Source organism: Leptonychotes weddellii, chromosome 14 (genome assembly GCF_054177405.1).
Source record: "Leptonychotes weddellii isolate Sample4059 chromosome 14, ASM5417740v2, whole genome shotgun sequence".
Taxonomy (NCBI): domain Eukaryota; kingdom Metazoa; phylum Chordata; class Mammalia; order Carnivora; family Phocidae; genus Leptonychotes; species Leptonychotes weddellii.
In genome coordinates, this window is record NC_138382.1 from 80,351,506 (window position 1) to 80,365,137 (window position 13,632).

At 57.8% G+C, this 13,632-nt stretch overlaps 1 protein-coding gene across 1 annotated transcript in view; it reads right to left on the reverse strand.

The window, feature by feature from the left end:
* PNPLA7 (patatin like domain 7, lysophospholipase) overlaps nucleotides 1-13,632 on the reverse strand; it is a 53,818-nt gene that overhangs the window by 11,250 nt on the left and 28,936 nt on the right. Inside the window, exons 16-22 of the mRNA XM_081802675.1 lie at nucleotides 10,203-10,280; nucleotides 8,522-8,727; nucleotides 7,391-7,522; nucleotides 6,498-6,621; nucleotides 5,901-6,014; nucleotides 4,908-4,977; nucleotides 897-1,138 (exon numbers count right to left, since the gene is read on the reverse strand). Of these exons, the coding sequence (XP_081658801.1) occupies nucleotides 897-1,138; nucleotides 4,908-4,977; nucleotides 5,901-6,014; nucleotides 6,498-6,621; nucleotides 7,391-7,522; nucleotides 8,522-8,727; nucleotides 10,203-10,280 (966 nt within the window). The remainder of the gene's footprint in view (nucleotides 1-896; nucleotides 1,139-4,907; nucleotides 4,978-5,900; nucleotides 6,015-6,497; nucleotides 6,622-7,390; nucleotides 7,523-8,521; nucleotides 8,728-10,202; nucleotides 10,281-13,632) is intronic.

Here is a 13,632-nt window from a genome sequence, read left to right on the forward strand (position 1 = left end):
GGTGGGTATTGAGGAGGGCACGTTCTGCATGGAGCACTGGGTGTTATGCACAAACAATGAATCATGGAACACTTCATCTAAAACTAATGATGTAATGTATGGGGATTAACATAAGAATAAAAAAAAAAAAAGAATACAGAACACTTTGGGGCTCGTGGGTGGCTCAGTCGGTTGAGCATCTGACTCTTGATTTCGGCTCAGGTCATGATCTCGGGTTCGTGGGATCGAGCCCCGTGTCGGGCTCCACAGTCTGCGTGGAGCCTGCTGGAGATTCTCTCTCTCCCTCCGCCTCTGCCCCCGCTCCCTCTCTCAAATAAACAAAACTTAAAAAAAAAAAAAGGAATACAGACACTTTATGATTTTGGGAATTCCTAAGAGCTCAGGAATTTCTATTCCTTATTCTCAAATTCCAACGTTTAACGGCTGTCAGGAATTTGGAAATACTACCCAAGCACCCTGACCCCAACCGAGGGCATTTTCCACACGGTCAGTCAGCTCCTGCAGCCACTGCAGTGTCCCCTCCGGGTAGAAGGCAGGATCCCCGAGCCACAGGTGCAGGGAGGCCCAGCCAGGCGCCCACAAGACCGTGTTTGCCATCAAGACTGTCAGGACGCCGGGCAGATGCTCTCCTGCCCCCGGCAGCCCTCTGCCCAGCATCCACAAGGCTTAGCTGTGAAGGTGACAGTAACTGCCCTTGCAGAAGGAACCAGAAGGACCACGAGGCAAGAGGGGGAGGGCTCCCGGGCGCCTGGGTGGCTCAGTTGGTTAAGCGACTGCCTTCGGCTCAGGTCATGTTCCTGGAGTCCCGGGATCGAGTCCCACATTGGGCTCCCTGTTCAGCGGGGGGTCTGCTTCTCCCTCTGACCTTCTTCCCGCTCGTGCTCTCTGTCTCTCACTCTCTCTCTCTCAAATAAATAAATAAAATCTTTAAAAAAAAAAAAGAGGAGGAGGGCTCCCGAGGACCCTGGTGGCCTTGGGCAGGACTTACCGATGGCACTGAGGGCGTGCTTGAGCTCCAGGGCAAAGGCGGTGAGGGGCACATCCTCGGACACAGGCATGACAGCCACCGTGGAGAGGTTGCTGGCGGGGTTCCCCGAGTCCCACTTGCTGCCTGTGGTGTGCAGCCCAAACTGGTGACCTGCGGAGCACAGGGTCGTGCGTCGGCCTAAGAGGCTGGGCTGCGGCTGACAGCCTCTGAGTGTCTCCGATTGTTTCTCGAGGGCACCAGGACACAAGGGCCTGGGAGAGAGGAAGGGGCCCCAGGGCCTGCTCCAGGCCTCCATAACCAAAGCGTCTCGTGCCCACCCACCGGACCACCCTGCCTTTCCCACACTGTGAGCACCGTGCAGTTCACACACTCCAGGACTCAGGCCCCACTGATGAGAGGCACAGCATACAGAAAAAACCCTGAGACCCAGAGAACCCTCGGAGATCCGGCCCGCCTCCTGCCGTGTTTCCACCACGCACTGTAGAAACAGTGAGAGCGACCTGCGGGGCGCAGCAGCCTGAATCTCTGAACAACAGTGCAGTGAGTGCCTCCTGGCCCTGAGACCACGGCTCTGTCCTCTAGATGTGAGGCCCAGGAAACTCAGGGCCTCCCTGGGGGCCCCCCGGCCGCAGGGAAGGAGGCAGCAGGCCCGCCGACCCACAGAGTCATTAGTTGGAGGGTCCCTGGGACTTCATTTCCAACCGTGGTCACTTCTTGGCCAGGAGCAACTCCTATTTTCACAGAAGAGGCGGTGAGGGGTGGGGGGCAGCCTCACCCTCCTGCTGGCCACATCCCAGGCGGACTCCGGTCTCCTGCAACCTGCACGCCAAGCGCTCTCTTCCCGGCTCCCCGACTGCCCGCTGCCCCGGCCTGCTCCGTGCTGCTTGCCTGGCCCAGCCAGCCGGCTGCCAAGCCCCCGCCTCCCACGCAGACCCTCCCGACCTCTGCAGCGCATGCACCGGCCACACCGGAAGGGCCGAGCTCCTCCAAGACAGCGTCCGTTTCTGAGTCTGCTCATCTCACCCTGGGTGAGGAACGGCAGTTCTTGAGTCCCGGGTGTGTCCCTGCATGGCCTGACCCAGAAACCAGAGGGGACGCAGGACAGCAGAGAGAGGAGGCAGCCCAGGGCTGGTCTGGGGCAGGGAAAGAAAAGGCCACGAGCTGGTCAGGGGGTGCACACAGGGTGGCAGAGGGGCCTCTTTGCAGCAGTTTTCCCACAGCTTCTCCTCTGGGAAGCCCCCTCCTCTCTGTCTTTTCTAGCGACCTCTGATGTCAGAACCCTCCATCGGAGGCAGAACCAAAGGGGACTCTCTTGCTAGCTTTGCACAGCTCTCTCTTCGCCGTCACCAGAGGCACTGGGAGGTCCTGGTTCTGGCCAAGAGGGAGATAGGGCAGGCACATGCCACCCAGCTGCTGCTGACAGTTACAAGGGGGCTCAGAAGGGTGCAGAGAGGAGGGCAGACGGGACGGACCGGGGCCTCCACCCCCCACAAGCACTCCACCAACACAGCGGTGCCCCCGCCCCTCCCCAGCTCCAGCCAGGCAGGCTCCACCCCTCCCAGCCCAGTGCTGCCTCCAGGGGTCCCTCCCAGGGCACCCAGCCTAAGCAGGCACTTGCCTGGGGCTGCAGACACAGTGGGGTGGAGCCCGCCAACTCTCCACACCCTGCACCGGAGCAGGGAAATCGCAGAGAAAAGAGGGACGGAGAAGGAATTCTCGAAACCTAGCATGAAGTCCTGGGCTCACCTCCACGTGGCCCAGCCATGGCACCAGCCGGCCTCCACCCTGGCTCTGGGGAGCGCACAGTAGGGCAGACCAGAGTAATACTGCAAAGGCCTTGAGAACTAAACTAACATTCAAACACAGTCAGGGCCAGGACACGCTCTGTGAATATGAGCACCCCGAAGGTCTGTTAAAACAGGAGATTTAAAAGAGAACCAGAGTCTCATGACATCGTGCCTGAAACACAGGATATAATCCAAAGTTACCAGCTGTACCAAAAGCCAAGAAAATCTCACCTAGAACAACAGCGGAAAAAATGACAACAGGTCATAGAATTTGGAACTACTTGACAAGGACGGTGAAGCAGTGAAACAGCGATCATGACCAGTAAGACACGTACACAAATACAATGAACAGAGACCAGAGCCAACGACCCTGAAGACAGACCACAAGAAACTATTCAGTCTGAACATCGGACGAAGGAAAAAACCAGCTGTGCCCAAAAGGCCTCAGAGACAATAACAGAAGGTCTGGCATCTGTGTCACTGGATTTCCGGAAGAGGATAAAGAGGACAGAGCTGAAAGAATATTTGAAGAAATAAAGGCTGAAAACTCCCCAAGTTTGGTAAAAGACATCAATCTATAGATTCAAGAAGATGAGCATTTAGTCTCTAAAAACTAAGGACAAAGACAAAGTCTTGAACGCAGCCAGAGAGAAAGCATGGAACAGCCGTGTGTGGGCCTCTCATCAGAAGCCGCAGAGGCCGGCGGCGGCGTGTTCCCCAGGTGCCGCGGCGAAGGGCCCACTGGTGCAGCGTCCACGAGCAAGTCCTGGGGATGAAGTAAAACAGACAGCCTCAGATGAAGGGAATTCAGAGAACAGGTAGCCAGCGGGCCGCCGGGATGAAGAGTGGCAGAGCGTAGGTGTTCTAGACGATTCTCCGCTCGCGCCTCCACAGCATGTTTGCTGGCTGAACGCAGACGTCCCCATGCTGCGTGAGGGGCTCACTGAGCACAACCCCAGCTACGGGGGCCACTCGGAGTGATGGGGCCATGAGGAATGGGAGCTGCGATCCCACAGCAGCTGTGGAAAGTTCCCTATGAAGATGCACACTGGAACCACGACCGAGAAATACGAGCGGAATACTCAAAAAGGCTGAAGGAACTCCAGAGAGGATGGGAAGAGGAACTGGAGAAAGGACGTGAGGGGAGGACAGGCGCCAGTCCCAGCCCAGGAGAACTGCTCCACACAGGGGGTCTGCACACAAACCACACGAGGGGTCAGGTGGGGGCGCCCGGGGAGCTCAGGCGGCGGAGTGTCCGCCTTCGGCTCGGGCCGTGATCCCGGGGTCCTGGGACTGGTCAGTGGGGAGCCTGCTTCTCCTTCTCCCTCTGCCCCCCAGCTCTCTCTCTCTAATATATAAAATCTTAAAAAAAACACACAAGTTGCCAGGTGGGATGACAAAAACACAACCCGACTATATGCCGTCCACAAGAAACCCGCTTCGAACATAACCAATACCACATGCTGGGCCGTGCTTCCCATGTCCACCCCGGACCTCAGAGCGTGGCCTCGTTTGGAAACGGGTCTTTGCAGACGCAGTCAATCGAGATGAGCTGCGCCGGATTCGGGTGGCACTGCACGCTTTGCTGCTCCACGGGGCACACCGCCACCCCAGTGCCCGGGGCACTGCCAGGAGACACAGGGCCGCCCTCCCGCAGCTCGTGAGCCGGCATGGGGCACAGACCACACAGGAGGAGGAGGGAGCGGCGGGATGAGCCAGGGAATTGAAATGAAGTGGAAAAGGGAAACTGAGGGGTGCAGGGCTTGGAGTGGCCGGTGGGTGTGGGGCTCTGCTGAGGGGGTTCCGGCAGAGGGGACAGCAGGCCAAGGCAGGTGTGGGTGGTTCCCGCCGCTGCTGACCAGGACAGGGGGCCAGCGAGTATTTCACAGCGCACTTTCTCAGAATTAGAACCAGAAGAGAACACACAAGCTGACGGGGAAAGGCCCAGCACTGGAGAATCACCTGCTCTGCACAGGTCAGACGGCCGCCCACCAGTCCCCCCAGTGCCAGGTTTAAATCCGCGCTCCACGGGGACCAGGGCTTCCCTCCCACACTGCCCACGGCCAGGCCTGTAGCAGCCATGGGGCAGGTGGGGCCTCTGGGCCAGGAGGGCGGGGCTCCCCAGGACACACCTGTCGCAGTTCCCTGCTGGAGGCTGCCCAAAATCTTCTCACCCAAGAGGTGAATCAGCCGCGTCACAACCTGGGGGCAGAGAAAGAAAGGAGGCCACACATTTGAACCAAGAAGAGAAGCACCCTGGATCCACATTTTCAAAACCACCATGTCTGTAAACCCCTCTGGGCTGAGGGCAGTGGGGTGGTGGCAGGCTGGTCACTGGGCGGGGGGCCCCAACTCTATGGGATGAGGGGCTGCCCCACAGAGAGCTCGCCAGGGGCCAGCAGGTGTGAGGGGCACATGTCCTGTGACCTGGCGCCCGAGCCAGGGTCTCTTTTTACTTCCAGGGCAGGGAAGCACCAAGGGAAGCCACGACCACCCCTCCAGACTGCCTTCTCCAAATTCCGAGTTCACCTTTCCCAAGATGCAGAGCAAGAAAGCCCTGAACTGCGGGAACCACACATTCCTTGTACTTGCTCCTACCTGTCCCGAGACTCCTCACTGGTTTTATTATTCATTTATTTATGATTTTTATTTATTTATTTGAGATAGCGAGAGAGCACAAGCAGGGGGAGAGGCAGAGGGAGAAGCAGGCCTCCCGCGGAGCAGGGAGCCCGACGTGGGGCTCGATCCCAGGACCCCGGGATCATGACCTGAGCCGAAGGCAGACGCCCAACGACTGAGCCCCCCAGGCGCCCTCCTCACTGGTTTTAAACACCACTTGGGACGTTGCTCGTCTTGTGGGATGGGCCAGGCAGGCTTCACTCGCTGGGTCCCCGCATCCCCCTCCTGCCTCCTGGCAGTGCCCAAGTCACCTGTCCCAAGGCCCTTATCCCCACGTGCTGGTCCACACGGACACTTCCTTTAAAACGTGCAAACTGCCTGCTCCAGGTCTCTCCAATCTGCACCTCACTCCAGTACTTAGAAGGATGCAGGCCGGTGCCTGATAATCCTGAGTTCACGGTCTGGACGTCCCGCTTCCTGAAGGCAGCCCCAACAGGAGCGCTTACCTGTGGGTACCTGCGCTTGATGGATGTCAGGGCTCCTGTCGGAAGCTTGGCCAGCTCGGAGTCCCGAACAGCATGCACTGTCGTCGCCCTGGCCTGGTGGGTGAGCGTCTCCACCTGAAGAAGAGAGGCTGGGGAGGCGCGGCCATACCGCTCACGCCCTCCAGCCCTGCAGACCCAACCAGAGGGCAGAGCACATGGCCGCCCTTCTGGAACATGGCATACGGGGGAAACAGGAAGAGAAGTGGCTAGTCCAGCCACGTCCGTGCTGTTGGAGGAGCATCAGTGAGGGCTCGCCAGAGGGCGCGCCGGGACCTGGGGTCAGGCACCCGGAGGACACCACCTAGCCGGGGCCTCGTCCTACGTGAGTCTCCGAGGAACTACCTTGGGGTATGTCTTCCTGGCAGGGGCGAAGGGGCTGCCCAGGTGCCCCCCTGCGCAGCTCTGCCTGGAGACTTTCAGAAGCGACTGTGCCACGCAAGTCAGCCCCCCAGGAAAGGCGTGCCCCAGACCAGGCGGGTAGGGGCCCTCCTCAGGCCACTTCCATGGGCCAGAAGCCACCCTGGGGCAGAGCATGGTGAGGAGGGAGCCCGGCCCTACCACACCAATGAGGTCTCCGCGGCCATACTCCCCCGCCAGGCGCTTTTTGCCGTCGTCCTTCCGGATCACCGAGCGTAGCCGGCCACTGAGGACGATGTAGGTGCAGTCTGACTTGTCCCCCTGCCTGCGCGGACAGAGGCTGTTGGGAGCGGAGGGGCAAGGCCAGGAAGCCCTCCCCACTTTGAGGTGGGGGGCAAAAAAAGAATGCAATCTTCTCACTGTATTTTTTCGTTTCGGAAAATACAGTTACTTTCCGTTAAAAAATACATATGCCAGGGGCCCCTGGGTGGCTCAGTTAAACGTCTGCCTCTGGCTCGGGTCGTGATCCCGGGGTCCTGGGACCGAGCCCCGCGTCGGGCTCCCTGCTCGGGGGGAGCCTGCTTCTCCCTCTGCCCTGCCCCTCCCCCTGGCTCCTGCTCATGCGCTCGCAGACGCGCACACTCTCCCTCAAAGAAATAAAGTCTTTTAAAAAGATAGTGTTTTAAAATAAATAAAAACACATATGCTGATATATAAGTGGCTTATTGTGATTTTTAAATAAACGATTAAATACTCAAAATGTCCTCAGCTTTAATTTTCCGCACTGTGAAGATGGACAGCTGTGACCGCATCTGTGACACGGACATCAGGCGCCCAGACAACACCCCAGGGGGACACTCGGCACGCGAGCACCTTCACCAAAGCCATTCTGACGTCACCCCTGCTGGGCCACCTCAAGGACAGCGTGACTTGCAGCGAATGACGTGGGAAGACGCCCGTGAGAAAGCGTGAGTGTCCGAGTGTGCGCACGCTCACGGGTGTGCTGACCTCGGGGGCAGAGCCGCGTCTGTCAGCGGCACCGTCTTCCCAGCGTGGAGTGTGGAGGGCAGAGACCCGCGCCCCACGGGCCCCACCTGTATACCGCGCGCCCGGCCTCCACCTCCATCCAGTCCAGCGCGAAGTCGATCTGCCTCACGAACGACGACACGCGCTTCACCACGGTGTGCGCGACACCCAGGACCACCGTCGGCTGCTTCCGCATGATTCTGCCGAGCCAGCCCAGAGTCACGCCTGCCCCACCACGGCCACAGCCGATCCCGCCGGGGCCACCCCTTCCCTCCAGGCCACAGCACTTGCGAGCTGGCAGGACCCACACCCCCATTTACCAAACGGTGATGCCACGTGGCAGGTGACAGAGACACAGGCCCAGGGCTAGGACCGAGCTCGGTGCCCGCTCAGCCACCTGCTCCATCATGCCCATGTACACCGAGCGGCCAGCAGCCCTGGGAGAGCCCCCGGAGCTCCCTGCCCGCTGCCATCTACCTCACAGATGTGCTCAGAGCACAGGCCTCCCATGGGGCTCGAACCTGGGAGTGGGATGCAAAGTCCCTGCCCCCGCAATGTGCCACGAAGTCCGGAGTGAGTGGAGAAAGGGGCTGAGAGGGGGCACAAGACTGAGGGTGAGGCTGAGAGGTCGGAGGGCAGCGACCAGGTGGGGCCTTGAGCCAGGAAAGGCACTGGGTGGATCCTGGGCATGATGGAGTCCCTGGCAGGCTCTGGCCAGCAGGAACACAATGGACCTGGTTCCCTGGTTGCCATGTGTGAACAGGCTGCTGGGGGTGAGGGCAGAAATAGGGTGTCCCCTAGAGTGTGAAGGCTTCTGGAAGGCAGCAGCAGGGGCATGGCCAGCTCAGGGGCTGCAAGCCAGACTGGGGCCCCTCTAGGACTCGGCCCGAGCGATGGGCAGGTAAGAGTCACCAGTCACAGAGTAGACAAAAGTGGGAGCAGAAGCAAAGTGGGGGGAAATCTACGGTTCAGCTTTGAGCAACAGATTAAGGAAGCCCCTGAGGCACCCCCGGGGGGGTTGTCAGGACAGCAGGCCGACACACAAGCCTGCGCTCAGGAGGGAAGTTTGGGGGGAGACGTGAATTTGGTACATAAAGACCCAGGATTGGATGAGATTGCTCAGGACACCAGTCAGACGACGTCTACAGGGCAGGAGCCGGGCTGGACTCACAGCAGGTCGGGGCCCAGCAGGCACTCACTCATAGAAGTGTGCCTTGGAGACGGAGAGGAAGCTGCAGTCCCTGTTGGCCTTGATGGTGAAGATGAGGGGCTCCCCCGTGAGCACGGCCAGCTGCCCCACCACCTCCCCGGGGCGCACGACGAACAGGCAGGTGTCCTCCTCACAGTCAATCTTCCGCTGGTACACGTGCAGCAGCCCCGAGACCACAAAGAGGATGTTCACGTCCTGACCAAACAAGGGGTGTGGGCTGGAGACCACGGCGGCTCTGCCACGGGCTGGGCTTCTGTGACCGCGCGGTCTCGGGTCACTGTTCCTGGGCCCGGGCTCTCCCATGGTTTCATCGTTTGATTCTTTAGTGGCAGAAAGCCTAGCCACAGACGCTTACCCGCCCGCACATCAGCGGGTCTGTGCTGCCCACGTGCTCCCTTCTCTCTCCACGAGGCCCTGCTGAGTCTCCCGACCGCCCCCCCCACACCACGTCTGCCAGGTGTGCCTGTGAGGGACTCCGATGCCCACCTCAACTCACCTGTGTCCATCACCTGGCCTCTCTCCAGACCTGCTCACCCTGCTCTCGTCTGACCCCTCCTCTCTGGTCTGAGCAGGAAAGGGCCAGTGCAGGGCTCTGGGAGGCCCGAGGCTTGGCCCTCAGGGTCTGGGAGGCCAGGGGCAGACAGAGGCCGGCTCTGCACCCCGTGCCCCCCACACAGCCTCCGAGGGGCCCCGGGTACCGTGCGTCACAGAAGGCAGTAGCGAGGACTGAGGCCTGCAAGTAGGTGAGCGCTTTCCTGACCTATGGCCCAGACTGACTGGCATAAGAAAGTCAGCCAGCAGTCTGCTTCCTCTGGGGAAAAGGAAGAGCCTTTCCTGGTCATGGTACAGACAAGAGGGAAGAAGGGGGAGAGGGAGAGGGAGAGGCAGGGGCACCAATGCCCTCGGACAGCCTCAGACAGTCCCCTCGGGGGCCTGACGCCACCCTGCCCCCCAGGCTGGACCGCCTCGCCTTCCCCATCCAGGGCCCACAGGCTCCTGCTGCCTGGGCTCGTCTGTCCCCCAAGTCCTACCCAAGTCTGCACAGCCAGCTGCCATCACCTGGACCCCTATGAGGCAGGAGTGGAGGCCCAGGCTCGGTCTGCTCTCCCAACAAGACAGACCCGTCTCACCAAAGCTGCTCTAAAAGCAAACTAGGCAAAACACTGTCCACCATGCTAGCGCAGGAGCCAGAGAAAACGCAGCTCCTACAGAGAGAGACCCCCAGACCACGCCAGCACCAGGGGAGACGAGCTCCCAGGAGGGCAGAAGCTGTGGAGGTTATCTTTGCCTGCCCAGTGCGGCTTTCAGAATCAGAAATTAGGTCCATTTCATTAGAAAAATATTTTTCATCTGTATTTGGATCTGAGAATTGGGGAAACAAAAGCATCTCTTCTGCACCTGACTGTGAAATCAGTGATGACTCCTGTTCGAATGCACATACGCGAGCGTCCATGAGCGTGGACACGCACCCTCCCCCACGAGGACAGGCCACAAGCCCGGGGTAAAGAGAGAGCGCCCCAGAAACGGGGACGACAGGCCCTGCATCACGCGTCCAGCGCGGGCCCAGGCTGGGTCACAGGGAGGCTGCCTCCTCAGCGCTCCATCCAGCGCTGGCCACAGCACTGGGCAGGCCTGGGGACCGCTCCCTCCCACCGCAGCCTTTTGCTCACCTGGTCTCCCTGCCTCGACACCACTGTGCCCCCCGGAACATGGAGAAGCGTCACCCGGCCATCCAAGAGCGAGGCGTCCTAAAAACAGGAATGCAGGAATCAACGCAAGGAGCGCGGACACGCGCTGAGGACCACCACCAAGCTGGACCCTGCACAGCCACCCACTCAGACTGAGGCTGTCGGCGCAGGACACCCCGTCAGGGGCCCCGGGGTCTTGTGAGCTCTACCTCCAGGAGCTCAAGCGGGCTCCCACAGGAAATGGAGAAAAATGCCCTTGGGTCTCAGTGGTGGTGGGGGGGGGACCATTTGGGACACCCCCCCCAAAGCATTCTGTTCTCCACAGGCTTGCCCTCAGGGGAAACTATTTCAGCAGAGCCTAGCCTGCTGGTGTCCCTCGGGGCCTCACTGACCAGGGGAAGGAGAGGTCAGGGTGAAACACAAGATCGATCCAGACGCACAGCCCTTGCTGAAGACAGACCAACGCAGGGGTCACGGCGTGTCCCGCTCCCCATGCCTTGCCGCCACATCACTCCACGTCTGTGGACTGCAGTGCCTTCTCTTTCTTTTCTCATCAATTATAAGTTTAATATAACAAATGTTAAAAGCAGCAATTCAAAACCATGAATGTTTTCAAAGGCTCACGGGGTTACTACAAGGTCAGCTGGCAATAATGCAGCTACTATCTGGCTGGATGAAATGCTGGGGTGTGGAGTCAGGGTATGCTGACGTCCCAAGTGAGGAAGACACCTCCCCCCGTTCCCCCTCTTCAAGCCCAGAGCCTAGGGAGCCTGAGTGGGAGGTGCAGGTGCACTGAGACAGGCCTTGCTCATCCTGTGCTTCCTCAGAGGCCTAGAAAGCAGGCCTGGGAGGTTGCTGTGCCCTCGGAGGCCAGGCAGGAGCCACAGATTGGATCCCAGGTTCCTGAGAAAGGACTGGGCCCAGCCCCAGCTGCTCCCCGCCTGGACCACGCTAGGGAAGCGGAGGGAGACCGCAGTTCCTCTGACCAGGGACGTCGTGTCCTACTATCAAGAAACAGCCACGAGGTGCACAAAACACACATGGGCAGAGGCAGACGCAGACCTGCTGGGGGTGCTGGAATTCTCAGACCAGAATTTTAAACAACTGTGGTTAATACAGGCTAAGGGCTCTAGGATGAAGTAGACAGCATGCAAGAACACACAGAGGTGGAAATCCTGAGAACCAAAGAGAAAAGCTGGAGATAAAGACAGGGTGGCAGAAATGAGCCCTTTGACGAGCTCATCTGCAGACTGGACTCGCTGAGCAGAGTCTCGACGCTTGAGAACACAGCAATAGAACCCCTGAAATTGAAAAGCAAGCAAGCAAACAAAACTGATAAACAAAGAAGACGATACCCAAGGACTGTGGGACAATGACAAATGTGTAACATACACATGATGGGAAGGCCAGGAGGACCCCCCCCCAATTAATGGCCCAGGAATGTCAGAGAACGCCAAGCAGGATAAATGCCAAAAACCCACACCCAGGCACATACAGCACCTTCAAACTACTGAAAATCAAAGATAAAGATCCTGGAGGAAGCCGGAGGGAAGAAACACCTGATCTAGAGAGGAACAAAGATAAGAATGATATCGACTTCTCCTCGGAAAGCACGTGAGCAAGGAAAAAGTCGAGTATTTAAAATGTTGAGAAAAAAACACACCAACCTAGAATTCTGTACCCAGTGAAATCATCCTTTAAAAGTGAGGGAACAATGAAGATGTCTAACAAATGAGAACCAGGGACTTTGTTGCCAGGAGACCTGCCCTGAAAGATGTTCGAAGAACTCCTTCGGAGAGGAGAGAATGATCAAGGTCAGAGCCACAGATCTCCATAGAGAAAGAGCACAGGAGAAGAATCCAGCGAAGGCAAAATTAACACTTTCATTGTCCTCCTTTTTTTTTTTTTTTTTTTAAAGATTTTTTATTTATTTATTTGAGAGAGAGAATGAGAGAGAGAGAGCACATGAGAGGGGGTAGGGTCAGAGGGAGAAGCAGGCTCCCCGCCGAGCAGGGAGCCCGATGCGGGACTTGATCCCGGGACTCCAGGATCATGACCTGAGCCGAAGGCAGTCGCTTAACCAACTGAGCCACCCAGGCGCCCCCTTTTTTTTTTTTTTTAAAGATTTTATTTATTTATTTGACAGAGAATGAGCACAGGCAGAGGGAGCAGCAGCAGAAGGAGAACCCACACGCCCGTTTGTTTTTTTTTCAAGATTTTATTTTTATTTTACACCCAGCATGGGGTTTGAACTCACAACCCTGAGATTAAGAGTCACATGCTCCAGGCACCTGGGGCGCTCAGTCGGTTAAGCATCCACCTTCGGCTCAGGTCGTGATCCCAGGGTCCTGGGATCGAGTCCCACATCAGGCTCCCTGCTCAGTGGGGAGTCTGCTTCTCCCTCTGACCCTCCCTCCAACTCGTGCTCTCCCTCTCTCAAATAAATAAATAATATCTTTAAAAAAAATAGTAAAGAGTCACACACTCCGCTGAGAGAGCCAGCTGGAAGCCCCTCCCTGTTCTTTTTTAAATTTTTTTTTTTTTAAAGATTTTATTTATTTATTTGAGAGAGAGAATGAGAGAGAGAGCACATGAGAGGGGAGAGGGTCAGAGGGAGAAGCAGACTCCCCACCGAGCAGGGAGCCCGATGCGGGACTCGATCCCGGGACTCCAGGATCATGACCTGAGCCGAAGGCAGTCACTCAACCGACTGAGCCACCCAGGCGCCCACATTATGCAACTTCTTCTTTTTTTTTTTTTTTTAAGATTTTTTATTTATTTATTTGAGAGAGAGAGAATGAAAGAGAGAGAGCACATGAGAGGGGAGAGGGTCAGAGGGAGAAGCAGACTCCTGCCGAGCAGGGAGCCCGATGCGGGACTCGATCCCGGGACTCCAGGATCATGACCTGAGCCGAAGGCAGTCGCCCAACCGACTGAGCCACCCAGGCGCCCCCCTCCCTGTTCTTGACTGATCTTCAATACAACAATGGCGGCTGCAATGCTGTACTCGGTTATGCATGCTACAATGACCCAAAGGGTGGCAGGTCAGGGTGATGTGGTTCCAAGTTCTCACACTCTACAAAGCAGTACAGTGTTTAAGAGGAAAACTCTGTTTCCCTACGCATCGAATATGTCCAACCCCACATGGTGGGCCTTCCCACGCCCGGCATGCCTCCAGCTCTCTGCAACACCTGCTGACCCCACAGGTTAGGGGCTCGGTCCCACCAGACTCTCCCCACTTCAGACGCCAGCCCCAAGTAGAGGGTCCCCAGGGTGCACACAACTTGCTGCACAAGGAACTGGCTATGAATTGGAGGTTCCCACAACCCCTTCCTCGAGTTCGCAGAACTCTGGGAAACATGTATGCGCTGTCACTGGTTTGTTATAAAGGGCATGAGTCAGGAAGAGCCCA